Raw genomic sequence first — 26891 nt, 5'->3', positions numbered from 1 at the left:
CCCTTGCGCTCTCACGATATCTTGTTACGTCACGGATGGTCGCCATCTTGGACTCTGGCTGAGTAATAAATTCTCCCGCACGAGAGAGCGGGCTTTCTTGACACGCGCTTTGCTGGGAGAGCGTCCGCTTCTCGGCGTCCTTCTCGCGGCCCTGCGGTCGGTGGTTTCCGCGTGGCCCGGAGCGAGGGTAGGCCCCGAGTAGCTTTTTTGCCCGGCTCCAAGATGGACGGCAGCGGGGACGGGGGAGGCCGTTCTGGGGGAGCACGTGGCGCGCCGCTGGCCTTTCCCGGGGCTGCTGGGATGGTGGAGGAGTCCGGAGGCCTCCTGCCGCCGTCGGTCAGGGAGGCTGGCGGAGGCGGGGCCGCGGCCGCCCCTGAGAGGCGCCCCCGAGGCGGCGGCGGCGGCCCAGTCTCTTCTTTCCTCGCACAGCCAGGCGGCCCCCGCTCGAGTCCCGCGTCGCCATGGCCGCGGTTCCCGAGTTGCTGCAGCAGGAGGAGGACCGCAGCAAGGTGAGGCCCTCCTCGCTCTCATGCTCCAGGACGGGAGGCCCCGCCGACCTCCCGGACCCCCACATTCCTTTCCCTGTCCCACGGGGACTGCTCGTGCCACCGTGTCTCCCCGCGAAAAGCCTTCCACGCGGGGGTACTCGCTGGTCCCCGCGCGCCCTCTGCTTCGTCCCCTTTAAGGGCTCTGCCGGCGCTCGCTGCGGACCCGAGGCGACAACCAGAGTCTCGAGATCGGTGTCGGTAGCACGAGCCCGGGTGGCGGGTACCGAGAGCGCGCGGCGAGTCCCCGGAGCTTCTCTCTGGAGACTCGGGAATGTGCTCTCGCGTGGAAGGTTGTGAAAACTCTTAGCAAAGACTGAACGGTGAAGGTGAAATCCACCTGACATGCCGCAAATGGCATAATTTGGTGCCGTTGCCTTCAAACTCACCCCTCTCCCCCGCCCCCCTCACTTTGGGAAAGGTCTCTTTGGCCCAAATACTGGGGAAATTCCGTCAAGTCCAATCTGACGCTTGCTCCTCACAACTTTGTAAACGCCAAATGCGTCACTGCGGGAATTCTGTAATTTTTAGTAGGCGCTCTCCAATACTTACTGAACTTGGTTTTTTACTTTTAAAATTTTGCGCGTTTATGTAAACCGCCCCCGTGCCCCCTAAATCTTGAGGTCTGAAGGGTAACTGTTGCAGTAAATTCAGGGTATTATGGCCAAGTAAAGATTTAGAGGCCAGTCTCTGCTTATTACTGGTCATTTACACTTAAGATCGTTTGGCAATTTGTAGAGGTGGGTGCGAGCCGCGACGTTATGTGCAGATGAATCATCACCAGGAAAGTTTTTCTGACCTAAAACGAAAAAAAAGAATACAAGGCGCTTTCAAATGTAGGTGACCTGGAAGGCACCTTAGAGTTACACATACTTAAAAGTCAAAGACATCCTTTGATCCACAGCACGTTTGGAGACACTTTCATGTAGTCAGTAGCGAAGTTAACACAGCTAGCTGGATTCTTCCAACAAAGTTCTTGTTGTCGTGTGTGTTTAGTTTTTTCTTCTTCTTTTTTTTTTAATGTGTACATATTTTAGTGTTTATTTTTGAGACCGGGGGGCAGAGGATCTGAGGTGGACTCCAGGCTGACAGCGGAGAGCCCCTAGGGAGTCTGGGACTCAAAGGTGAGATCGTGACCCTAGCCACCCAGGTGCCCCTCACTGCTCTGTTATTGAAATGCAGCTTTGTGTGTGACAGTAGAGTCTTGATTGGGGTAGTTTTTTTTTGAAATTTGAAATAAGTAAACTTATCTTTCTTTCTTTTTTTTTTTAACTAAGAGGTAAGTGGGAACTTGAGACCATGATTCTTTGTAAAATACAGCGGTAGTTTTGTCTATAGAAGTTTAGGTGTTGAATAGGAATTTTGACAGCAATTTCTATCACCTGATACCTCACCTCTTCCTCCAAAATCTGTTTTATTACAGCATTTTAAAAGGAGTTAACTCCTTCAACTATCTTCTGTTACCACACTAGATTGTAGCTGGCTTTTAAAATAATTTTCCCACCGCGCTGATGCTCCGGCAGAATTGGAAGTTTATAAAGGCTGTTTCCTGCCTGTTGGTTTTAGTGGGTGCAGGCGAGGATTATATGGAATTTTCCTGATTTTTTTTTTTTAATTACAGAAATTGGGAAATAATAAAGCTTAGTAAAATGCTACTCTAAAACTCAGCTTTATTTTGCTTTTATCTGTGATGCTTAGCCCCGTGCTGTGTATCAAGTCTAGGTGGTTTTCACTGTTGAGCAAAAGGGAGTTTGGGACAAGTGTAAAAAAAGCCCAAACAAACAGGAAGTCAAATCTTAGGCAAACTATCCTCTTGCCATAATACAGCTTTGTTAGTCAATTGAAATTTTTTACATTTAAAACAAATTTTTTTTTAATGTTTATTTTTGAGAGAGAGAGAGCATGAGCAGGGGAGGGGCAGAGAGGGAGGGAGACACAGAATCTGAAGCAGGCTCCAGGCTGAGTTGTCAGCACAGAGCCCAATGTAGGGCTCGAACTCAACGAGCTGTGAGATCATGACCTGAGCCGAAGTCGCCGCTTAACGGACTGAGCCATCCAGGTGCCCCTGACATATTTTACATTTTTAAACTGAAAATGTTGTAAGTTTAAATATTCTGATTATTTTGGGATTTCCTTGAGGATAAGGGTTCGTGGGGTTTAGGTCCACTAGTTAAGTAGGGAACATAAATGATTCTTGAGGGTTTTGAATGCTTGTACAGCAAGTGCTCTTTTTGGCTTGTTCAGCAAAACTAAAAGGAGTATTGGTTTGTATTTGGTAGCCTGATATTTCCGTTTAGTTACATCCGTTAGCTGAAGGTTTTGGGATTTGTCTCCTTTCCCCAAAAGTAGTTTATGAGAAGAGATACATGATTGATGTTGTTTTTTTAACTAGTCCTCAACTGATAGTAAAGATTATATCTTGGTCTTTAAATTCAGGAAAGTAGGTTTTTCCCAAGTTTAGTTCCTGAAAAAGTCAACTAAAGGATTAACACCATTAGGCCTTCTCTTCATGATAAACTAGTAATGAGCTTCCCTGTCCCCCAGAGTTCCCTGGTGTCCGGAGTTTTCTGTGATGGGTAGAGGAAAATAATTGGAGATTATGCGGAACCTTTTTTCTGCAACAATGATAGTTAACCCTGGCCTTTAGTCATTCTGTACTTTCTAGGTTCTCTGAGGCTTCCCTTTGCCAAAAAGTCATTAAAATAGCCGGGCAGCATGTTTGAGTTTCTACTCAGGTTCAGTGTGTATCTTTCTAAGGGTCCTCATTGATCTTGGATTTTTTTTTTTTTTCAACGTTTATTTATTTTTGGGACAGCGAGAGACAGAGCATGAACGGGGGAGGGGCAGAGAGAGAGGGAGACACAGAATCGGAAACAGGCTCCAGGCTCTGAGCCATCAGCCCAGAGCCCGACGCGGGGCTCGAACTCCCAGACCGTGAGATCGTGACCTGGCTGAAGTCGGACGCTTAACCGACTGCACCACCCAGGCGCCCCCCCCTTTTTTTTTTTTTTAAATGATTCTTAAATTGCTACTGGACTGAAGCTTAACACAAAAGCTTTGCAAGAGCTAGGTGATACCCCTCCCCACCTACTGCTGTTACAACTTGGTCTTTCACTAGTTGGTTATATGGACTTTGGGTGGATGGTGTCTCCTCAGAGCCAGTCATTAATATTTGAGATACTGCTCTGGTTTGCAGCGAGTTTTTCTTTAAACTGGTGTGGAAGTTGTAGGGATGCTACTCGCCTCCAGCTTGGATGGAAGAATGACCTACAATTTGTGTTAGTATAGGAACAGTCTTGAACTTTTAACAATACTATAGCAAGTCCAAACTTAGTAATTTTTGTGGACTGGAGTTTATACTAAATGACTTCATTTTTCTTTTAATTTTCTAAGCTTGGGAAGCATGACTTATCAGAGCTGCCCACACCTTAGTTCTGGATCAGTAACTTGCACACAGTGTCTTAGGATCCTCATTTGTGAATGCCGCTTTAGTAGGTCATAATCTCACTTTTTTTTTTTCTTTTTTTGTGCTATGGGAAGAAATGGCCAAGGGAGAATTTTCTAGATTCTGAGGTTAAATTTTCATTTGGTGAGACTTAGATTATGTCTAATATAGAGTTTTAGTTTAAGGTGGGATTTCTCAACCTGAGTACTATGGATATTTTGGTCTTGGTAAGTTTTTGTTGTGGTATGTACATAGTAAATGTGTGTTTAGCAATATCCCTGGCCTCTACTAGGTGACCACTCCCTTCTCTCCAGTATCAAGAGTAAAATTACACATTGCCAAATGTCCCTTGACTGAGAATCACTTGTTAATTCTTCTCTCTAAAATGGTGTGATATGAGTGGGTTAGGTTGTGTTAGAGGCTAAATACTTAGTAAGCCTATTTCAAATCTTGTCAGGTCTAGGACTGATAAATTCTAAGGCAACAATATGCTATATAAAATATAAGCGTTGTTGACCATTTTTGAAATTAACTTTCCCCCCAGTATTGAGGAACCAAAGATGGTTAAAGGTGGTTTTCTTCAGCAGCTTCTGGGCAATTGAAGGTTACAAAGGGGCACATAAGTGTTTACCATGATGGAGTTCAGTGCCACTTTGGACAGTGGAAACCTGAGGCTCTGATGACAGCACTTGCAGGACATTTTGGGCTGGGATCCATTGAGTTACTTTTTTTTAATTTTTGAGAGAGAGACAGAATGAATGGGGGAGGGGCACAGAGCATTCCAGGCAGGCTTCTCCTGACACGGTGCAGAGCCCAACACTGGGCTCAAACTCACAACTGTGAGGTCATGACCTGAGCTGAAATCAAGAGCTGGAGGATTAACCGACTGAGCCATGCAGGTACTCCGGTTATTGAGTTACTCTTAAGAGTATCTTTCTCCTAAAAGAGGGATGTGGAAATCATCAGCTGTTTCATATCCCAAATGCAAGCCATAAATACACAGAGGGGAGTGTGTAAGTTGTAGTTGAAGGCACAAAGGAATGACTGAACTACCTTTGCTTTAGAAATTGGGTCTTTGAGGGGCGCCTGGGTGGCGCAGTCGGTTGGGCGTCCGACTTCAGCCAGGTCACGATCTTGCGGTCCGTGAGTTCGAGCCCCGCGTCGGGCTCTGGGCTGATGGCTCAGAGCCTGGAGCCTGCTTCAGATTCTGTGTCTCCCTCTCTCTCTGCCCCTCCCCCGTTCATGCTCTGTCTCTCTCTGTCCCAAAAATAAATAAAAACGTTGAAAAAAAAATTTTTTAAAAAGAAATTGGGTCTTTGGCTTGACTCCCTCCCACTTCTCCTTTAACACATTTGTTGTGATATTTTAAGGTACTACTGTGTGGTCTGGAGAGGAAGGGTAATTTTCTCAAGATAGTTGCTTATGTTAACCTGTGGTAGGCGTTTTCTGCCTGAAGAGTTTACGATTTACGTCTCTTGGTGGGTCAGACCCATAAGTTTTCATTCTGGTCAGTGTGAATCATGAAGAGTACAAATGTAGGTGTTACCACTTGCAAAGCTTTTATTTGGCTTTTCCATGGAGGGCAGTACAAAGCTTGAACATTGGTGCTGATGGGTCCCAGGGAACTGTTGAGTTATAAAAGTGAAGAATTGAAATCTTTGTATCAGAATGATCTGGGAAACGTCCTACTTCTGACACAAAGCAGAAGAAATCCCACCATGAAGCAGGCGACCTCTTTGTATGCTTTTTGTGTCTCAAATTTAGATGACACAAGCTTAACCTCAGACAGTTCTATCCATGTTGCTGAACCATCTGCATTGGTGGTGAAGGTAAATTTTTTTATTCTTAAACCTATTTCTATTTCATCTTGGGTTGATCATAAAGTAAGATCATAAGGATAAGGTGGTAAATGTTTCTGAATACTCTCATCAACATGAGTAATGTGTAAAATGTCAGGTTTTGGAGGGCTGTGGACATAGTAGACTAGGGAACTGCTGGGAGGAGTCTTGGTGGGGATGCAGAGGATTTGAGCTTTGAATGAATTTGTTGGAGCTACTTCCTCTGTAGCATTGGTGTTTTGCTTCCCAGCAAAAGATCTGTACAGATCTCAACTCATTTGTTTGTGAACTCCTTTGAAAAAATAATCCAGGTATCTGGCAAGTAGATGGATTTTTTTAAAGTTTTTTTTTTTAATGTTTATTTTTGAGACAGAGTGCAAGTGGGGGAGGGGCAGAGAGAAAAGGCGACACAGAATCTGAAACAGGCTCTGAGCTGTCAGCACAGAGCCCGATGCGGGGCTTGAACCCACGAACCGTGAGATCATGACCTGAGCCCAAGTCGGACGCTCAACCGACTGAGCCACCCAGGCACCCCTAAGTTCTTTTTTTTAATGCTTGTTTATTTTGAGAGAGTGAGAATGAATGGGGGTGGGGCAGAGAGAGAGGGAGACAATCCCAAGCAGGCTCTGCAGTTGTCAGCCCAGAGCCTGACCTATGGCTTGAGCTCACAAACCTGTGAGATCATGACCTGAGCCGAAAGCAAGAGTCACACTTAACTGACTGAGCCATCCTGGTGCACCAGTAGATGGATTTCTTGAAATGAAGGTATTTAAGCTGATAAATAATACAACTTAATCTCTTTCTGGTTCCTTGTTGGGATTTGACTGGTTCAAAGGCTTGCAGCTCTGTGAAGTGATGATTCAGTTTATCCATTCGCTGAGTGTGCTGCACTGACCTTCTTCCAAGCCTCGGTTCCTGTTCTAGGAACTCGGAGCTATGTAGCCTCTAAATGCCCTGCAGTCTGCAGTGTTCTACCGTGGACAGCTTGTGTGTTGGTAGACTACCGGTAAGAATGGTTGGTGTCAGCAGGGGTGGGGCCCTCTGGGTCCCATCTCACCAAGATGAGTGGTGGAAATCTGATCACTTGCTGCAGCCCTTTATCTAGTTTTTAAAGCATGTGACTAACTTCCATAGCTATTCTCTATGTTGGTAGCCTGAGATTTTCCAGAAGTCTTTGGTTCCATTGTCTTTGAGGATTAAGATATAATATTGGCAGGCCTGAATTATAGGAAGGGGAGATCCAATTGGTGTGAGGGAGGAAGGAGGCAGGAGATGAAGACAAAGATCTATAAAAGCAGAGCTCCTACATTGCTTATAGTCCATTGAATTGTTTTTTATGCACCAGTGCTATGATGAAAAGCTGGGCTTGAATGCAGATAATAAACAGGTTTTGGTTACCTTTCAGGATGGAAGAAAACTAACAATTGGAATAGCAATACTTGAACCATAAAGAGGGTTTTGGAGGAGGATATGGCATTAGAATTTCTCTAATAGAGCACTTCCTAATGAATTGGAACCATAATACAGTATTTCTTAAATATATTTTTTTAATGTTTTTAATTATTTTTGAGACAGAGACAGAGCATGAGCAGGGGAGGGGCAGAGAGAGAGGGAGACACAGAATCTGAAGCAGGCTCCAGGCTCTGAGCTGTCAGCACAGAGCCCGACGCGGGGTTGAACTCATGGAGTGTGAGATCATGACCTGACCTGAAGTTGGACGCTTAACCGACTGAGCCACCCAGGTGCCCTGAGTATGTTTCATAAGTATCATGTGAGTCTTGCTTTCAGAACTAATGCAGATCTAGAGTGTGTCTGCAGCTGAGCATTTTTGGATTTATTTCCTCACAAGTAAGTATTGGGCTATGTAAGGTATCCTTACCTTTCTAGCTGAAATAGTCTGTTTCTTGGTTCTTGTGGTCAGAATGAAAATCTGATTTACAAGGCAGGCTTCTTGCCTCCGTTTTGGCTCCATGCTGTTGACACCATTCATGGATGACTTGTCATATTGGCCCTCTCCCTAACACAGGTCTTAGTTCTGTAGGCAGTGGGAAGGATAAAGCAAAATCCTTAGGAAAAAGGAATAGTTTGAAGGGAAGACATACTGATGTCGCATGTGCTAGCGTATTCAATTCCTTACTATGTACAGAATAAGTAAGATTTATTTTTATTTCCAAGGTTTTATTTAAATTTTTTAATACTGGTTTCAGGAGTAGAATTTAGTGATTTATCACATATAACACCCAGTGCTCATCACAAGTGCCCTCCTTAATACCTATCACCCATGTAGCCCATCCTCTGCTGCAAAGCTAGTTAGATTTAATGGTTATTCAGGTAGTCCCCATTCTAGCAGAGCACAGTTACTGTGGAGATAATTTCTTTTTGTTGTGTCTTGTCGTTTTGGCTGCATGGTGCTAGTTTAAACTGGAGTCTGTAGTCCCCATAACATTGATATTTTCTGTAAGTATTTCTATTCTCCCTGTGGATTCTGAATTTCAGAATCTACCCTTCTGTGTTGTCCAGTCACATAGGTACCCTTTGCCATCTGTAAGCCATTAAACCATTTGAAGAAGGAGCTTTGCACTTGATGCTTTTGTACCAGAGTGAGTCATAAATGAAATTTGGACCAAAAGTGGTTTTTAGCAGCTCAGAGCTCTGCAGAATTGTCCTGTAACCAGTGTCAGGTGCCCCGACTGTGAAGGTGATGATCAGGTGAGGAAATGCACAGGGATTCTTTATCAGTTTTTCTCCTTTTCAGGTTCTCTTACCACAAAATTTACATTCAGAAACTTAAATTCCATTGTTTGAGACTAGGCAAGGTTTTTATTTTATTTTTTTTTAAGCTTATTTGAGGGAGCACGCAAGCAGGGGAAGGCCAGAGAAAAAGGGAGAGAGAATCCTAAGCACAGTGCAGAGCCTGATACAGGGCTTAATCTCACAAACTGTAATATGACAATCATGATGTGAGCTGAAATCAAGAGTTGGAACCTTAACTGACTGAGCCACTGGGTGTCCTGAGAGTAGATACCTTTTAATTTAAAAAAAATTCTTTTTAATGTTTGTTTTTGAGAGAGAGAGAGAGAGAGAGAGAGAGAATGCAAGTGGGGGAGGGGCAGAGAGCAGGAGAGACCTCAGGGACACAGAAATCCGAAGCAGGCTCCAGGCTCTTAGCTGTCAGCACAGAGCCTGACATGGAGTTTGATCCCATTGACCTCGAGATCATGACCCAAGCTAAGATTGGACACTTTTAACTGACTGAGCCACCCAGGTGCCCCAGAGAAGATGCCTTCTAAATTCACTTCTCAGGAGATATACCTGAGGGAACTGGGAAACAGAAAAATTACATGCCTGCTCTCAGATAGTTCTGCAGTTTGCCTCCTTGCTGATTTAAACAGCCATTTTAGGCATTTTGATATCTGTGGCCCAAGTCAAAGACTGACATGTTGGCCTGCAGTGCTAAATAGTACTCTGAATTCTTACTTGGGATAGAGGTGGGTGAATGGGCAAAAGTATATGAAGGGATGCCATCCACTCCTTATACCCTCCATGCTGGTGATTTATTTAGCACGTACTGTGGCATCAAGCTGTGGAGAGTTAGTTTTGTTGACTAAGGAGAAGAAAGAATGCTGACCTTTTAATCACACTTGTGCTTCCGGAGTCAGGATACAGTGCTGACTTAAAAGCTTTGAACATTTCACAACTTTTTACTCCTTGATGATTTATCTTTGGTATCTGGAGGGTTATATGCTTCAATACAAGAAAGTTGATTTAACTTGTGAATGAGAACTCTTGAGTTGGTGATGGATGACCTGAATGCTTAGAATTTTGCCGGTATCCCTTTTTAGACAACTCTTTAATGCACAAATACAGACTTACTGTGCTATCTGGGCTGTTTTTGTTTGGTTTTTGATGGTTAAGACTATCATGTCAGGTGGTTGGATTTTTGTTTGAATCCCTTCCTGGGGCAGTGTATCCAGGCAAAAATGATTTCTTGCTGGAGAAACTTAGGTCCTTGATATCCTGCTATGGTGGAAAGTCTTTTGAAACCTTTAGGGGTTTTTGCTATTTCTCTGTGTCCTCACTGCAAAAAATGAAATTTGTATGCTGACAAGAAAGGAAGGCGGTAACATAATAGTCTGGAGTTTTACCTCTGTGTGGTTGAGAGTATAGGAAGAAAGGTGAAACCAGAGTAACTTTAAAAAAAAAATGTTTGTTTTTGAGAGAGAGAGGCATAGACACAGAATCTGAAGCAGGCTCCAGGCTCAGAACTGTCAGCACAGAGTCTGAGTGTGACTGGAACTCATAGCCATGAGATCATGTGGCCTGAGTGGAAGTTGGAAGCCTGATCAACCTAGCCACCCAGGCACCCTGAAACCAAAGTAATTGTTCTGTGGAACAAAAAGCAGTTGGGAAAGTCCATTGTAGCTTTGACTATAGTGCTTAAATGAATTCCATTTACTAGATTACATTCCCCTGGGGTCCTTCAATCCTAATTCACAACGTAGGCTGTGTGCAGTTTGTAGGCTCATAGAGTTTGCTTGGCTTGTAGTGAGCTAAAATGGAATTGTCAGCATGTTAAAAAAAAATTGGCTGGAAACCAGGATTTGTGACTTCTTCAGGAACTGGAATCTTAGGCACCGTAGCAGTTGTTTAAATGCACCTTAGACCTGTTCCAAGGGCTACTCTACCTTTCTAGCAGTATTTCTGGACTCTTTTATACCTGGCCTACTTTATCTCCTAAACTGCCGGACACAAACATGAGATAGACAGGATGGCCAGTATTCTCTGCAATCAAATTCAGTGTGTATTTTGAGATCTTTTTCAACATATTTGCCCAGTGGTAAGTTAACAGAAGGAAGGAAGCTTTTATCAGAAATATGTCAGAGTTGTGATAAAATGAAGTGTCCCTGACCTTGGGGCTTTATCTTTGTTTGCAGAGATCTCATAAATGGACATGTGAAAATTAAGCCAAACAAGCAAATATTTCATAGGAGTCATCAAGAATTCATTTTGAAGAAGTGTTGAGGTTGAGATGTCAGGGACTGTTAAAGTATACTGTGATTTTATTAATATTTGATGTTTGAATTATTTCTTAGAGGAGAGCCACTGTTCCAGGGCTACTGGTTTTTGCAATTTAAAATTTTTCTTCGTTGCAGTGCTTAACGGGAAAGGGGGAGTACTGGCAGCTTTTAAGATAGAAAAGAGAAAGAAATAATCCATGCGTTTTTTTGTGTGTGTGAATCCATTTTTTGGTGTCTTTATAGGCCTGGTTGAACCAGATTTTCTAGTTTCAGAAGTCAAACCTTGGTCTTGAATTTTTTATTTTGAGGCAAAGAATCCACCAGGACATACATACCTTTATATTCCCTGTTCTCTCATCCTCTTGATGCCAGTCTTCACTTGGCATTCTCCAGGTGCAGTAATCTAGAGTGTTGTGACATGTTATTTCAGCACTAGTTTCCTAGTTGGGTGGAAGAGGGATGAGCTGCTTATGCTGGTGCGCTGTCAGGCCATGTTTGTGTCAAGTCTTCAGATTGACCATCAGCTTGTCTGCTTTAAAAATTAGGAAATTCATTATATTTTAAGTTTAGTAGGAAAGCATTTTAGCCACTTTTTAACAACAGTGAAGTTCTTCCAGTTGTCTCCCCCCAAATTCTTAAACTGGCAAACATGTGTTTTGGGGTATTATTTTCCTCTGAATTACCAACTCACAGAATCAGTTACTTTGGCTTCCAGGGCAGTGTTTTCACACTTGTCCCTCGTGTAACCACAGTGGGATTTTATAATTCACCTCTTGTGTCTAGATTTCTCACCTCTTTGAAACAATCCCTGAATATAAATTGGTTTACTCTTGAGCTGGATTTTTCTGTCTACTCAGGAATCTCATACCACTTTACTGTTGTTCTCTATGTCTTCTCTTAGTTTCTAACTTCTTTCAGTTCTGTGTACTATCGGGTTAATGCCTTTTGAATGTTATTTGTAGTTTGGGCATTTATGTGAGAAGTTCAAGCTTTCGTTCTATCTAGTTCAAGACTTCTTACTAGTACAGTTGAAGTGTTTGGTTAAATGTATTTTTCACATAGACCTAAAATCATGTAGTTGCTTTGTTCAGATTACATAAATATTTTGGACCTACCTATCTGCAGGTTTCCCTGCAATTTCAAATAAACTTAAGAGATACCTCAGCTGACTTTGTCATAAATGATCTTTTTTTTTTTAAATTTTTTTTTTAATGTTTAATTATTTTTGAGACAGAGAGAGACAGAGCATGACCGGGGGAGGGGCAGAGAGAGAGGGAGACACAGAATCTGAAGCAGGCTCCAGGCTCTGAGCTGTCAGCACAGAGCCCGACGTGGGGCTGGAACCCACAGACCCCGCGAGATCATGACCTGAGCCGAAGTCAGACGCTCAACCGACTGAGCCACCCAGGCGCCCCAATGATCTTGTATAGAACACCTTTTAATTACTAGCTTCCATTTTTAGAAGGATACTTTTTAACACTACAGTGAAATTGAGACTAAATAGCCAAAAAATGTATTTCAGCTGAGATCTGTATCTGTGGACCTGAATGTTGATCCCTCGCTTCAGATTGACATACCTGATGCACTCAGTGAGAGAGATAAGGTCAAATTTACAGTGCACACCAAGGTAAGTGACAGAATGACTTCAGTAATCAAAGCAATGTTAGGTTACAGCCTTGTGATTCACAGTGATGAAGAGACCTCCTCAACTGAAATGGTTGCCTTTTTTTTTTTTTTTTTTTTGGCAGTGTAGAACTACTGCTGAGTGAGTACATCCCTCATCTTGCTTGTAGTGAGCATCAGATAAATGCTCTTGGTTCAGCATTTTCCACTATGGTGGAGCCCTTGGGCTGTGGGTATTGCTGATATTGTATATACTCTGCTCCATGAGGAAGCCGAACCAGACGAAGTGATACAGGTGGAGCTGCCTACTAAGCAGAGCACATCTTCCACCTTTGTTTTTAATTAGCATGCATGAGAAGTGCTTGCTTTCTCCGTATTTACTAAATTATTGGCCTTTGCCCCTCCTGTTTCTTGTGATTCAGAACAATTTCCAGAGTTTTTGACAAAGGCAATATGCTAATCTGAAAAACATGGAAAGTAAATGTAATTTTGCAGAATCCATCCTTTCTGGAACATGTTCAGCCTCCTTTCTCCTTCCATACAAGTTAAAATGTATTGAATGCTTGTCTTATGCCAGGCATTGTTGAAAAGGGTTTATTTACCTTTATTTTATTCATATTTATTTAGTTTATTTATGGATTTAATTTTCTCTTCACAACAACTTTATGATGGTATCCTATTATCCCTATTTTACAGATGAGGAAACTGAGCCACATGTTTAAAGAAAGTAAATGGCTGAGGCACAATTTGAATTAGGCAGTTTGATGCTAGATACAGGCCACCTCCAGCATACAGACCTGCTGTCTGTATGTAGGGTCCTCTCCCATGTGGTTTTCTTTTAATACCTTGGTGGCTTGATTAGCATGCCTCACTCAGGAGGCAGTGTGACACCTATGTGATTATATCTGCCTAAGTTGACCTCAGGTGGAGTTTTGTGAAAAGAATTCCTTACAGAATATGTTGAATCTTAGCTATGATTTTAGTGGGAAGGTCATGTGTTGCTGCTTTTGTTCTTTACTGAGTCTCACTGAGATGTTTTATTATGCAGAATTTTCCCATAGCGCAGCCCAGGAAATCCAAACCACTTTATCAAAAAGTGGTAGTTACCAATTAACTTCTTACTCTGCTCTTTACAGACAACGCTGCCCACGTTTCAGAGCCCAGAGTTTTCTGTTACAAGGCAACATGAAGACTTTGTGTGGCTACATGATACTCTTATTGAAACCGCAGACTATGCTGGGCTTATCGTAAGTGCATTTTAGAAAATCAAACAAGTCAGTTTCTTCTACCTTATTGTTCATTTTGTTTAAAGAGACTTTTACCCACTTTTTATAAGGGGTTGTGAAAACTGATTTCATCTACCAACTAGAGCAGGTGTTATTGGTAAAGGCTAAAAACATGAGAATGGTGTTATAGCTGTGAGGTGAAGCGTAGTCTTATGACCTGTATAAGAGAAGAGGCTAAACGGTTTCATGATTTGAATCTTCCCTATCTTTGGGTTTGGGGTTTCTCTGGCACTTTCAGCCATCAAGAATTGATTTCTAGGAAAACCTCAGTAGTGCTGATGGCGTACATTCAGTAGATTTCTCAAAAGTGTTGTAGTCTGCTCAAGGAGTGAGGGAAGCCGTTGTCTTTGTGTTAACAAAAGTAGTATTAAAGCCTTTGTTTGAGAATATTCTCTTCACTCAAAATTAGAGTTGTTTCCTTTGATATCTAGAGACTAATTTTGATGGTGCTTCATCAACTTCATTTTATTGCTGATTATAGTATTTACATTTTAAACTTAAATGGAAGCAGGCTGATATTATACCCTATCAGTCGTCCATCATAGGTAACCTGAACAAATGCTTGCAGTCTGAGTGCCCAGGTGTGGGGAGGAGATTTCTTTTTTATATGGCCAAAAGGAATCAGATTAAAAGAAAAACAGAGATTGACCTGTCAGCCCCACTGGGATGGCTGCCTTCTGTGCATAGGCACTGAGTAGAACACCACCGGGACAAGAATACTCTCAAGTTAATCTGCTTCTCCTACAGATTCCGCCTGCTCCTACAAAGCCTGACTTCGATGGCCCTCGAGAAAAGATGCAGAAACTGGGAGAGGGTGAAGGGTCTATGACCAAAGAAGAATTTGCTAAGATGAAGCAAGAGCTGGAAGCGTAAGTGGATTTTCTTGACAGGACGGTGTCTTTTGAGAAAAAAGTGGTGATGTGTACAGAAATCAGGAGAACCTGGCAGCTTTTCCAAAGTATGGCAGTTAATTAGTGGCCCAGTGCTGTCTTGTAAAACTACATTTTGCAGTTTGTACTTTAACTTTGATTCTCTGGGGGCCACTGACACTGGATGGACCCAGTTGTTTCCCCCCATGTAGACCATACTCGGAATGCTGGTCTGGCATAGTGAAGTAAACCTTTGTCTTTATAGATAAAGACTCTCAGGCTGCTGATAATGTACAAAGCCTTACTCCCTGTAGTTTGGTTACTGGAGTTATAACTGAAACTAGATTGCAGTGATGGCTCTTTCAAGGCAGCACTCTGAATAATAATCATATTGATGGTTTGAAAGAAGTCCAGGTTCACAGGAAGCGTATTTTAACTTGGTTATAATTTATTTCAAACAAAAATGGATTCTTTATTCTCTATCACCGTTGGGGGTTTGCATTAAAGTTTCTTATGAAATTATTGTACTTCTCTCTTGACTCCCTCCCCCTTCCATAATCAGTGTGGTGCCCGTTTCAACAGCTCTCTTCTGTGCCTTGCCCTACGCATGTCGCTACTCTCTAGGGCCAGTGCTCATACGCCTCCAGGTACTAAGTCATTCCCCGCACATGGCTTGAGTGTCTATCATGGGCTGTTCTGAGCATAAAGCACTGAATGCAGCCAACTGAAGTCCTACCATTGAGAAGTTTACAGTGATCTTGAATACCTAGATTGAGATGAAGTCACTTTATAATGTCTAATAATTCTAAGGCTTAGTAGATAGACTTCAGTGCTTATGTACGTGGCTACAGGATTAAAGGGTTTTCATTATTTTACAGAAACCATGTTCTGTGGCTGCTGAATACTAGCACTGATTGCATGTAGGTTTGGACTTTTTGTAGACTTGCTCAACTCTGGTTATACTTTACTTTTGCCCTTCTTTGGGTTCGTTCCACAGATTCCCAATTGGCAAATGCCGTATTACCTAATTAGATATAAAGTTATACCAAAATGTTTTGGTCCAGTTCAGGTGTTTCACTTAGTGGTATGAAGCAGAACAGTGATAACCAGGACCAGTATTGGTCGTTGAGTCGAGTGGTACCAGTTGAATTCCTTGTGTGCTTCTCTTCCAGTGAGTATCTTGCAGTCTTTAAGAAGACTGTGTCCTCTCATGAAGTCTTTCTGCAGCGGCTCTCCTCTCACCCTGTTCTCAGTAAAGATCGCAACTTCCATGTGTTCCTGGAATATGATCAGGATGTAAGGCATTTTTGTTCCATTTCCATGATCCAGTGAAAACACACATGACCATATTTTTAAAAATATGCTTGAAGGGCCCCTGTCTGGCTCAGCTGGTATATAACATGCGACTCTTGATCTCGGTGTCATGAGTTTGAGCCCCATGTTGGGTGTAGAGATTGCTTTAAAAAAAATAAAAATAAGACATGCTTGATATATTTTCTGAAAAATTGACTTTTAAAGTACTGAATTTTTTAATGGCATAATGGAATCCTTTTTTAGATGCTATTTCCCTCTGCCCCATAGATCCATTGTGTAAGACATTTTTAAAGATGCTGCTTAAAGATTTTTACTTTTTATCCCCCAATAATTTGGGGATTATTAAGAGGAATTTTGATTCACATTTTTTTTCTCCTTGGCTACCTGTTTGTTGGAAGGAGTCATATGCTTTGCCCTTTTTTCCCAGTGTTATGTTTTTTATTACTTAATATGCGTGAGGCAAGCCCTGACTTAAAAATTTCCTCAGCATTTTTTTTTTTTTAAGTTTATTTTGAGAGAGGACAAGCCGTGGTGGGGGTGGAGGGCAAAGAGAGAGAAGGAGAATCCCAAGCAGGCACTGGTGCTGTCAATGCAGACCTGACAAAGGGCTCAGTCTTGTGAACTGTGAGATCATGACCTGAGCTGATACCAAGAATCAGATGCCTGACTGAGCCACCTAGGCATCACACTTCAGCATCTTCTAACCAGTGAGTTTCAATAATTTAAGGATTTAGAGGCCACAAAGACATGCCTGGCTAGCTCAGTCATAGAGCATACAACTCTTGATCTTTGGGTCATGAGTTCAAGCCCCAGGTTGGGTGCAGAGCCTACTTTAAAAAAAATAAAAATAAAGGCCAAGACTTAGTGCTAAGTAGCTTCCCAAAATAACTTTAAGTCATGCTTTTAGAATTATTGCTTGTATTTAGGTTTGGCTGTTTATTTGATATTTTAGATCTAGTGGTAAGATGGAAGTATCTTCTGTGTGTGCCTGTGTTAGTAAACAGTACCACTTAGAATGTATTTAGGGTTTTAGATTTAGAAAAATGTGTGTGCCATAAACTGTTCTTTTGGATTCCCCCCACCCAGCTAAGTGTCAGGCGGAAAAATACCAAAGAGATGTTTGGTGGCTTTTTCAAAAGTGTGGTGAAAAGTGCTGATGAAGTCCTTTTTTCTGGAGTTAAAGTAAGTGGCTTTTAGCTGTTGTAGAAAATTCTGACTTCGTGTGAATAGGTGACCTTTTATTTCTTCAGAAGAGCTATTTGTGAAACAAATGGTATTAACTTCACAGAAATGTAAATAGTTTTTTCAAATTTTGGTTATTTTTTATCTACTCATTTAATTTTCACTTATTCTCTTAAAATACCCTGTTCTCTTGAGGAGATAAGAACCTTCACACACTTAATTCTTCCATTTTCTCCTTTTCTGTAAACAAAGCAGTTGTTCAATTATTTTTAGAAAGAAAATAAGCTACAGGATTAGTATTTCATGCTATTCTCCAGAACTACAGTGTCCACTTTGGTAGTCTCAGCCACATGCAGCACTTGAGCACTTAGCATGTAGTTACTTAGTATAATTAAAGAACCAGATTTTTAATTTTACCTATGTGTTGGGTTTTAAGAATTTCATAAGAAGAAAAGAATATAAAGTATTAAAAGTAGTTTCACCTTTTTTTTTTTTCTTTTAAATGTGGCTACTAGAGATTTTTTAAATAGCACATGTGGTTCACATACTTCTGTTGGACAGAGCTGTTCTAAAAGACCAAATTGACATACAAGTCTCCCATTTACCCTGGCGATAATTAATCTCTGACTCCTCAACCCCCTTCCACTGATGGTTACCGTCCACTGAGTTACCATCTTGTGTCTGACTTTTACCACTTTTGTTGAGGGCTTGGGCAGGGAGCCCAGAGTACAGGTGCTGGGTGGAGGGCGTTGTCAAAAATTTGTAACTCTAGGACTTCGTCCTTGCCGTGTTTTAAGGTGTGTCGGGCTGTCCTATACCCACACATTGCTGGATGTTTGGCATCCCTGGCTGGTATGCACCAGATTTACCCCCCATACACACAAATGTGGCTAGGTTACAATCTAGGCAAGAACCACTTCTCTACCAGGATTGCTGGATCTTAGTGCCAGAGTTTTCCTGGGCATTGTTGAATGACTCTTCAAAGTGGTTTTCTCTGTTGACATTTCTTGCCAGCACTTGAGTTTTGCCAGTCTTGGGTATGAAATGCTGTTTTGTCAGTTTGGATTTCCCTGATCCATAGAGGTTAAAGTTCTTATGGATGAACTTATGTCCTTAATGTTTCTACTGATACAAAATGCATTCATATTCTTAAGAGTTTTGCTTCTTACATATCTTCTTTTCCTCTTTTAGGAGGTAGATGACTTCTTTGAGCAAGAAAAGAATTTCCTCATTAACTATTATAATAGGATCAAGGATTCATGTGCAAAAGCTGACAAAATGACCCGATCTCATAAAAGTAAATACCATTTACCCACTAGCCACCTTAGCTTTGCTCAGTGTGCCAGCTTTGTTCATATAAAAAGAACTGTCCTTATTTCTGCAGATGTTGCAGATGACTATATCCACACTGCAGCCTGCCTGCATAGCCTGGCTTTAGAAGAGCCCACGGTCATCAAAAAGTAAGTTTTTCTTGGAAAAGCATTTTCCCTTTCTGTTAGTCAAAAACTCCTGGGTGTTATAATGAATAATGACTATAATAATTTCACTTCTGCTTTTGGGTGCCAGCTCATCAAGAGTAGATGATCGTCTCCAGCACTCAAATCTTATCTACCCTATGAATGTAGACAGATTTAAGGTGTTTGCTGGGGACTCGGGGCACTTCTATACCAAACATGGTAGCTGTTGTCAAAGCCTTTATTTTTGTCAGACTGTCTCCATTTTTTAATTGATTTGCTTTAATTTTGGAGTTGTCTCTGAATTAAGTTTGCTTTGTATGTTCTGTGGCAAATGGTGCTTTGTCTGGTAATGCCCTGGACTTAACATTTGTTTTGGTTAAGGTGGTCCTAAGGGTAATGCAATGACCCCAGTCAGATTGTTGAGCTTTTTTATATGAACTTTTCACAGTTTCTCCATCCTGAGCATTTCTGGTGTGAGGTTGTATTCTACTTAACACCTAGGGCTTGGTATAACAGGTATAACATTTCTGATTTGAAGGTGGAAGACAGGATAATAGCAGAACCCAGGTGAAATAGTAGCTTTTTGTTTTTGTTTTAAATAGTATATTTATGGCTTTGGGATACCCATGGTGGTGGCTTTTTAGAACCTGCCCTTGGTTAACACAGCTTTGGCATTGGTTAAAGACTATCTTGGGACATGGTTTCTGCATGGCAAGGTTGCTGAAGGGGCGGCAAGAGAGGCCGATAGCCATGAGTGTGGCACTGTCCGTGTGTGCCCAGTTCTGTAATCGTCCTCACTACTAGATTGTGCCAATTGATGATGAAAGTGCTACTTTGATAAACTGATTGTAAAGCACTAAAGGCTAGGACTCCTGCATTTACTCATTCATGTCTTAAGAGTATTGATAAGGTCCTGTTTCATACATGATTTTAAGACCTTCTGCCAAAATCATGTGTATATTTTCAGGTACCTTTTGAAGGTTGCTGAGCTATTTGAAAAACTTAGGGTAAGGATTTTTATATTGGTCTTCATAATATTTTATAATCTGTAGATGTCTGCTTAGGTGATGGTGACTTTTACTTTTTTTTAATAGAAAGTAGAGAGTCGAGTCTCCTCAGATGAAGATTTAAAGCTGACAGAACTTCTCCGATACTACATGCTCAACATAGAGGCTGCTAAGGTAAGTAAGACAGGAGTTCCTGCATTGGAGTAATTCGGGACCACCTTGCCAAACTGAGAGACATTTGAATTACCATTAATTGAGTTCATTCAGGAATAGCAAGGGATTTGCAGTTTGGGGAAACACATGCTATAGCAAGGTACAGGCAAGTCTGTTCAGTGTTTGGGCTGGGCTTGTATTTAGGAGAGTGAAAAAGGGATGTCCAGCCAGAGTCCAAACAGTAATCCTTTGGCTTGTATCACTTAAGAGCAGTAGGGGTGATGCTGAGTTGATCAGATAGTAATTTGGGGGGTCGTAGGATATTGGATATGGGTGTAACTGAACACACACCAAAAGGGCTATTTCTGAAGGAGAAAAGATTTTGGGGTTTGTGAGTGTTTATTGAATTGCAGTTACTGAGTCATAAACCATTACTTACCAAAAGGCAAGACTAAGTGGTAAGCAGAATGACCATTGGGAACGAAACATGGATTCACTGGGCATAACACTAAACAAAAATATTTAAATTACTCCTGCTGAATCAGGCAATGTAAAATTAGGGAAAATAATCATTAGGAAGTAGGAATTCATTATTTCCCTTACAGTCATTTTATTTTATTTTATTCATTTGTCTTTTGGCATGTTTCCTGAGTCTTCTATTTGGATATATATATATATATATATATATATATATGTATATGTATATATATATATATTTTTTTTTTTTTTACATTGGATTGTATCTCATTTTCTATTTTAATGGACTTAAGAGCTGATGATAAACACAGATTTTTTGAGTGAACACAAGAACACATAATTGTATGTTGAAACTCACATATCTATCAGATTTTAAATACGGAGGTAACTTGTACTTTGCCATAGGTTGCAAATGTCTTTATTTCAAATGAGAGCCTGGGGTTAGACTCCTCAAGGCAGGACTTGTGGGGCAGGGTTAGAGGAAGGTTCTTCCTGCCTCACTGCCTAGTTGTGTTCTAGCAGTATCACTGGATGCACCCAGTAGTGCCTGCCTATGTTTCAGTAGAAGGTGGTTAATTTTCTGAACTTGCTTTCCGTGACTGAATCAACTAAAAAAAAATCCTTTAGTTTTCACTGTTGGGTTTTTTTTCTTGATCCATATAAAGAATTCCAAAACCTCTCGGCAATGCCATAAGAATTGCTGTTCCCAGCCTAATCTTGAGATTAAAGAAAACATAAAAACATGGGAGGGGAAGGTAGAAGTGGATTAGATTGTTGCCATCTGACATTTCAGGCAGTGCACTGACATCCACGGTACTTGGGCTGGTTTTTAGAGTGGTTCAGGTACTTAGTCTTCCTGTTGTGTTCTCTGGCGATTTTTCAGGATAAGTTTAACTACCATGTCCTTTGTGTTAATTTTATTCTCAGGATCTCTTATACAGACGCACCAAAGCCCTCACCGACTATGAGAACTCAAACAAAGCATTGGATAAGGCCAGGTTGAAAAGCAAAGATGTCAAGTTGGCTGAGGCACACCAGCAAGAATGCTGCCAGAAATTTGAACAGCTCTCTGAATCTGCAAAAGAAGGTTGAGCAGGGCTATTCTTTACTTTTTGCTTTTTATTTGGAAATAATTTCAAGCTCACAGAGAAAAGTTGCACAGAAAGTAAAAAGAACACCCATTTATTCTTTACTTGGAGTCACCTAGCTGTCTAGTTTTCCCCTTCTGCTTCGTCTCTTGCACGTGCACCCATGCTGCCACGTTTGTGTTTATAAATACACGTGGAGTGGTCTTTTCTTTTTTAGCCATTTGAGATTAAGTTGTATGTATTATGGTCCTTTTATCCCTAAGCTTTGTTGAGTATTTGTCTTACATCCCTATAGTACACTTACCCACTTTGGTAAACTTTAATACAACACACTCCAACCTGCTCTCTCTATTCTCATCTTATTGTTGGCCCTAATAATGGCTTCCCGTCTGGGGTTGCCATTAGGTTACCATTGCTCTTGTGTCTCCTCTAATTTGGAAGGAACCCTTCTCAGGCCCCCACCCCTTCACCTTTTTTTAAAATGACATTTGGGGCGCCTGGGTGGCGCAGTCGGTTAAGCGTCCGACTTCAGCCAGGTCACGATCTCGCGGTCCGTGAGTTCGAGCCCCGCGTCAGGCTCTGGGCTGATGGCTCGGAGCCTGGAGCCTGCTTCCGATTCTGTGTCTCCCTCTCTCTCTGCCCCTCCCCCGTTCATGCTCTGTCTCTCTCTGTCCCAAAAATAAATAAACGTTGAAAAAAATAAAAAAAAATAAAATTAAAAAAAAAAAAAAAAACAAAATAAAATGACATTTGCCTTTTTGGAGACCATAGTCTCTACAAACAGTGTTCTTTGTTTTCAGATGGTCTATTTCTGCAACGAATAGGTTCTAGTTATGCATTTCCAACAGAATATTCTGTGAGTAATGTGTCTTTCGGGTGTCACATCTGAGGGCATGTTCTGTTCGTTTTCTCCTCATTTGTAGTGTTAATTTCTTTGCTGTATAGTTAATACCCACGTCACTAATCAACTGTGTGAGGAGACCATTTAAAAACCCTGCAGATAGTTTCTCCCTAAATTTAGACTGTGTTGAGTCTTGCCTGAGCCAGCTCCTACTGTGCTGGTTGCAGAAAGACGGTTCCCTGCTCCCCAGTTCTAGTGTTCTCTTCCCAAGCCTTTGGCATCATCATCATCCATTAAGCACAAGCCTTCCCTTCTTTTGCACATTTCCTTTCTTGTCATTGTTAGTCATGGGTTTCTATTTTTGAAAATAGTTTTTAAATTCATTATTGTAGTGCATTATTTTGGCGCTCAATTTGTCCAGACTTAGGGGGAAGCACCTTTAAGTTGGCATGTCCTATATCTTCTCTAGCCCTAGAAATCACCATTTCTTCCAGAAGTGTAGGTTCTGTTTAGTTACAGAATTGTGACAAGATTAGGGTGTTGAGTGTGCTAATTTCTCCTAGGGTGTCTTTCTAGGCCATTCAGGAGACAGCCAGGAAATAGAGGGGTGTGTAAATCTCTCCAGGAGTCATGGTGGCGATACAGTTCCAGTCCACAGCCGCAGGGTTCTTTTTTGCCTTATCTCATTCCAGAGTAGGGGGGATTATGGCTTAACTTTTTTGGGGAGATAGTGTTCCATTTCCACAGAACAGGAGTGTAAATTGTAGTTTTCCTTATTAGGCGCAGGGCGGAGGGATGGGGTGGTCTAACCTGCAGTTCTCAGGAGCCATGGAACATGCTAGAGCAAAAGTCAAGAATGTGTCTTCCTGAATGTAATTATAGTGGTAACTGTACTTGATTCACTCCCAGACCTTGGCTTTCTGTGACAAATCCCTAGCTCATTTTAAGACTGTTTTCTCAGAATTCCCCCTTCCCCCACACCTTTGGTTCCAAAATCCAGGCATATCTGAAAACATCCTGATACTAGCAATAAGTAATAGAGTTCTTGTCCTTTGTTTTGTCTTGGCTTATGTTTTCAGTACTATAACTTAGCTGTAAGGGACAGAGCTTCTCTGTACAGAAATCTTGCAAAAGCCATGCCACTATGCTCATGTGGCCGTCTTTTGGATTCTTTTGAAGGAATCTTCTTGCTGCCATAGTAAAATAAATTCTTGTCCTTTGTTTAATTAGCTAATTTTAGGTTTTTGAGAACAAACTTCAAAACTGTGGAGTTGAAATCTTAGATTATTATATAGGTCAAAGTTTGGTAGCTCTGACAACTTTAGAGAGGATTAAGGAAAAACTACAAAACTTTAAAGTGGTGCCAATTTAGGCCTGTCCTGATTGCCTAAGGTTTGTCCATGTGTTGTTGGATTTTTATCCTCTTTATTCAAAGCGTAAGCCTGGGTGTACTATATTTAAAAGTACAGTGTTCTATAGGATACTGCGATGAATGGATCTTAACCTGTTTACCTCTAATCCGAGTTCTTTCTTTTTTTTTTTTATTTTATTTTAAAAAAATTTTTTTTTTTCAACGTTTATTTATTTTGGGGACAGAGAGAGACAGAGCATGAAGGGGGGAGGGTCAGAGAGAGAGGGAGACACAGAATCGGAAACAGGCTCCAGGCTCGGAGCCATCAGCCCAGAGCCCGACGCGGGGCTCGAACTCACGGACCGCGAGATCGCGACCTGGCTGAAGTCGGACGCTTAACCGACTGCGCCACCCAGGCGCGCCTAATCCGAGTTCTTTCTAAACTTCATAGCTGAACTGACGAGTTAGTTGAATGAGCACGGTACAAGTGATAGTGTGGGCAGGCATCATGGGTGGTCTGACAGGTTAGTGTTGAGTCCTGGTCCTGGGTGCAGGCCTAGAGGCGGGAGGTGAGTTTATATGGACATCCAGAAAGACCTGTTTACTATATCCAAGGTAGTGTTACTAACTTATCATTGTAAGTGTTCTTGAAAGTTTACTTTTTCATGTGGCTGCTTTCGTATTTCTTTTGGTTAGTGCTGCACAGACCTGATACAGGAGGGTATGTTTGCTCCTGAGGACTAGAGCACCAGCTTGATCTGGGAGATTTGAGCAAAGGAGTGGTGGTTCTCACTCGTGGAAAGAATCTGAGGGAGGAAGCACTTATTTTTGGCTTAGCCTGATTTCTAATGGGGCAATAGTCCTGAACAGTATTTGGCAATAGAAAGAATAGATGTAAAGGTGGCCTGTTGTACAGATCACATCCACAGAAAAGCTGTCTGAACATGAGTGGTCATTTGAAAGTTTAAAAATAATCGTTTAAAATAGTCATTGGCACAGGTATGTATGACTCACGACCTCTCCCAGCCCTCTTTCCACAAGCACTGGGAGTTAGAGGTTTGGGGCAAGACTGACCATTTCAGAGATTCTCCTAAGTAGTCTGTGGCATTATCTGGATTTTGATGTTCAGTGATTGAGTGCGGTGTTCATTTTCAAGGCAGTGGCAGGCACGTTACTACGTTGTCCATAAAATGTCAGGTGTGTGTCCCAATCACTGAGGTAATAAAAATGTGAGAAAATGTATGTATCAAAGCTTTGAAGATTGTAAGAATGATATTTGGAAGTTAAAGAAAATTGTTCAGCTTTTGCTGGTAAACTCTTTTGCAGAACTAATCAACTTCAAACGAAAGAGAGTGGCAGCATTTAGAAAGAATCTAATTGAAATGTCTGAACTGGAAATAAAGCATGCCAGGGTAAGTGTTTTCCTTCACATTAAGCCAGAAGCTTTTTAGGGTTCAAGTTCTTTCCCAGTTCACTGTCCCAGTGTCATCAGGCAGATGGGGTTTGCTTTGTGTGTGTGTTTTTTTTTTTTTTTTTTTTTTTTTTTTAATTTTTTTTTTTTTTTTTTTCAACGTTTATTTATTTTTGGGACAGAGAGAGACAGAGCATGAACGGGGGAGGGGCAGAGAGAGAGGGAGACACAGAATTGGAAACAGGCTCCAGGCTCTGAGCCATCAGCCCAGAGCCCGACGCGGGGCTCGAACTCCCGGACCGCGAGATCGTGACCTGGCTGAAGTCGGACGCTTAACCGACTGCGCCACCCAGGCGCCCCTGTGTGTGTGTTTTTAATACTTATTTTTAAGCGAGCGTGCATGAACAGGGGAGGGTCAGAGGGGAGCGGGGCAAGGGCAGGCTCCACCCTGACAGCAGCGACCCCATGTGGGGCTTGAACTCATAAACCGCAAGATAATGACCTGAGCTGAAGTTGGAAGTTCAACTGACTTGAGCCACCCAGGCGTCCCTGCGTGTGGTTTTAATCTGTAATGTAGGTGGGAGTTGTTGGAATATTTTTTTCTGCTTGCAAGCCAAAATTCTATAACTTATTGATGAAACACTGCTTTTGAGAAGAGCATATACTTGTCTTCTGATACTAATTTCTTTTTTGTTTAGGAAGGAAAAACTTCCTTGAATATTTAATGTCTAGCTTAATACAGAAAAAATGGAGAACAGTGATCCTCAATGTTAGATACACATTCTACTTAAGGAGCTTTTAAAGACATTTCGGTGCACAGACCAATTCACTCAGTTTCTGGGCATGGCTTTTTCGGTGGTTCGTGGATACAGTTGAGTTGAGCACCAAAAATGCTGTAAGGCCCAAGACAACAGGGTCAGCAGAGAGCCACTGGAGAAGGGGGAGCAGTCATTGGCCAGTCGTCATTGGTTAAGCAGGAAGACCTTGAACATATGTGTGTATTTTGAATTTCTTAGACTGTAACATTTACTTCTTAAGTCCAAGTCCTGTTGTGTATGAACTTTTAAATTGGGGTTTTAGAGTGTCATGTATACATAAATCATAACTGTAACATTCTGGACCTTTTTAAAGTTTATTTGAGAGAGAGAATGTAAGGGAGGGGTGGAGGGGAGGTGGAGGGAGGGAATCCCAAGCAGGCTCCATGCTGTCAGTGCAGAGTCTGATGCAGGGCTCAATCTCCCAAACTGTGAGATTGTGACCTGAGCCGAGATCAGGAGCCGGATGTTCAACCAACTGAGCCACCCAGGTGCCCCTCATTTCTTTTAAAATGAGAACTTTTCTAAAGCAATTTGTGCTAGGTCCTATATGAATATTTATCATTTATAATCTCACTCATGAAAATTTGTAGCAACTTTTTATCTGGTCTTTCCAAGGCCTTCAACTTCAAAGAACAACTCTTAGATAGCATTTAGGTTAAGTCACAGTAAGCAGAATTGGTGTGAGTGCATTGAGAGCAAACCTCAGGTGGGGGAGGTGCTGGATGGCCACGACTACCTTCAGTGGTGAGCCTCTCCAGGCTGCAGTCCCAGACCCTCAGAGGGGAGGAACTTGACGGCATGAAATTGGTGTGCAGGTTGTGATTTAATAAAGAATAGGACCAACCCAGTTTGGCAGGCTTCAAATCTCTTGTGAAAAGCTTTAAGTTGGTGGGTTTGAGTTTACTTCTTACAGATATGTAGGAGGTCTGGAATGTAAAACGATTCATTGGTCTACCTTGACTTCTTTCTTCCAGAACAATGTCTCCCTCCTGCAGAGCTGCATTGACTTGTTTAAGAACAACTGATCTGCCTTTTCTCTGAATGAAGGACACAAATGTGAAAGAAAGCCAGCGTCACTTGCACTTAAATCATTACCACAGAAGATTTATTACCTTTGACTTTAGTTTAAAATTATGTGAATAAATATTTTGATTTCTAAAAATCTTAA

General features: G+C 41.7%; 1 protein-coding gene and 1 non-coding gene across 3 annotated transcripts; both read left to right on the top strand.

Annotated features, from left to right (window-relative positions):
- Window positions 1–48: 48 nt before the first annotated feature.
- On the top strand, window positions 49–26891 carry SNX5 (sorting nexin 5). 2 transcript variants are annotated; one of them, XM_047851257.1, is made up of 14 exons: window positions 49–187; window positions 430–509; window positions 12369–12473; window positions 13606–13716; window positions 14503–14624; window positions 15797–15920; window positions 17025–17120; window positions 18312–18417; window positions 18505–18580; window positions 19545–19584; window positions 19672–19758; window positions 21142–21301; window positions 24821–24906; window positions 26698–26891. In XM_047851257.1, exons 2-14 carry the CDS (start codon window positions 462–464, stop codon window positions 26746–26748), a joined length of 1212 nt encoding a protein of 403 aa, XP_047707213.1. In that variant the 5' UTR covers window positions 49–187; window positions 430–461; the 3' UTR covers window positions 26749–26891. The 2 variants fall into 2 exon arrangements, with proteins under 2 accessions (XP_047707213.1, XP_047707212.1); XM_047851256.1 differs by lacking the exon at window positions 430–509 and having other exon boundaries at window positions 55–187.
- On the top strand, window positions 6676–6912 carry LOC125163167 (small nucleolar RNA SNORD17). Its single transcript, XR_007151324.1, has one exon. It is a non-coding gene; the product is annotated as a small nucleolar RNA SNORD17 (small nucleolar RNA).

The sequence above is a fragment of the Prionailurus viverrinus genome, chromosome A3 (assembly GCF_022837055.1).
Source record: "Prionailurus viverrinus isolate Anna chromosome A3, UM_Priviv_1.0, whole genome shotgun sequence".
NCBI lineage: Eukaryota > Metazoa > Chordata > Mammalia > Carnivora > Felidae > Prionailurus > Prionailurus viverrinus.
Note: the sequence above shows the minus strand (reverse complement) of the source record. Positions and strands in the feature narration are given on the sequence as shown.

Bases quoted from the DNA above. Each gene is read 5' to 3' on its own strand.
- SNX5 (XM_047851257.1), top strand. From the start codon at position 462: ATGGCCGCGGTTCCCGAGTTGCTGCAGCAGGAGGAGGACCGCAGCAAG. The intron at 510-12,368 runs GTGAGGCCCTCC...AATGTATTTCAG, and splicing joins AGGAGGAGGACCGCAGCAAG to CTGAGATCTGTATCTGTGGA. The intron at 24,907-26,697 runs GTAAGTGTTTTC...TCTTTCTTCCAG, and splicing joins TGGAAATAAAGCATGCCAGG to AACAATGTCTCCCTCCTGCA.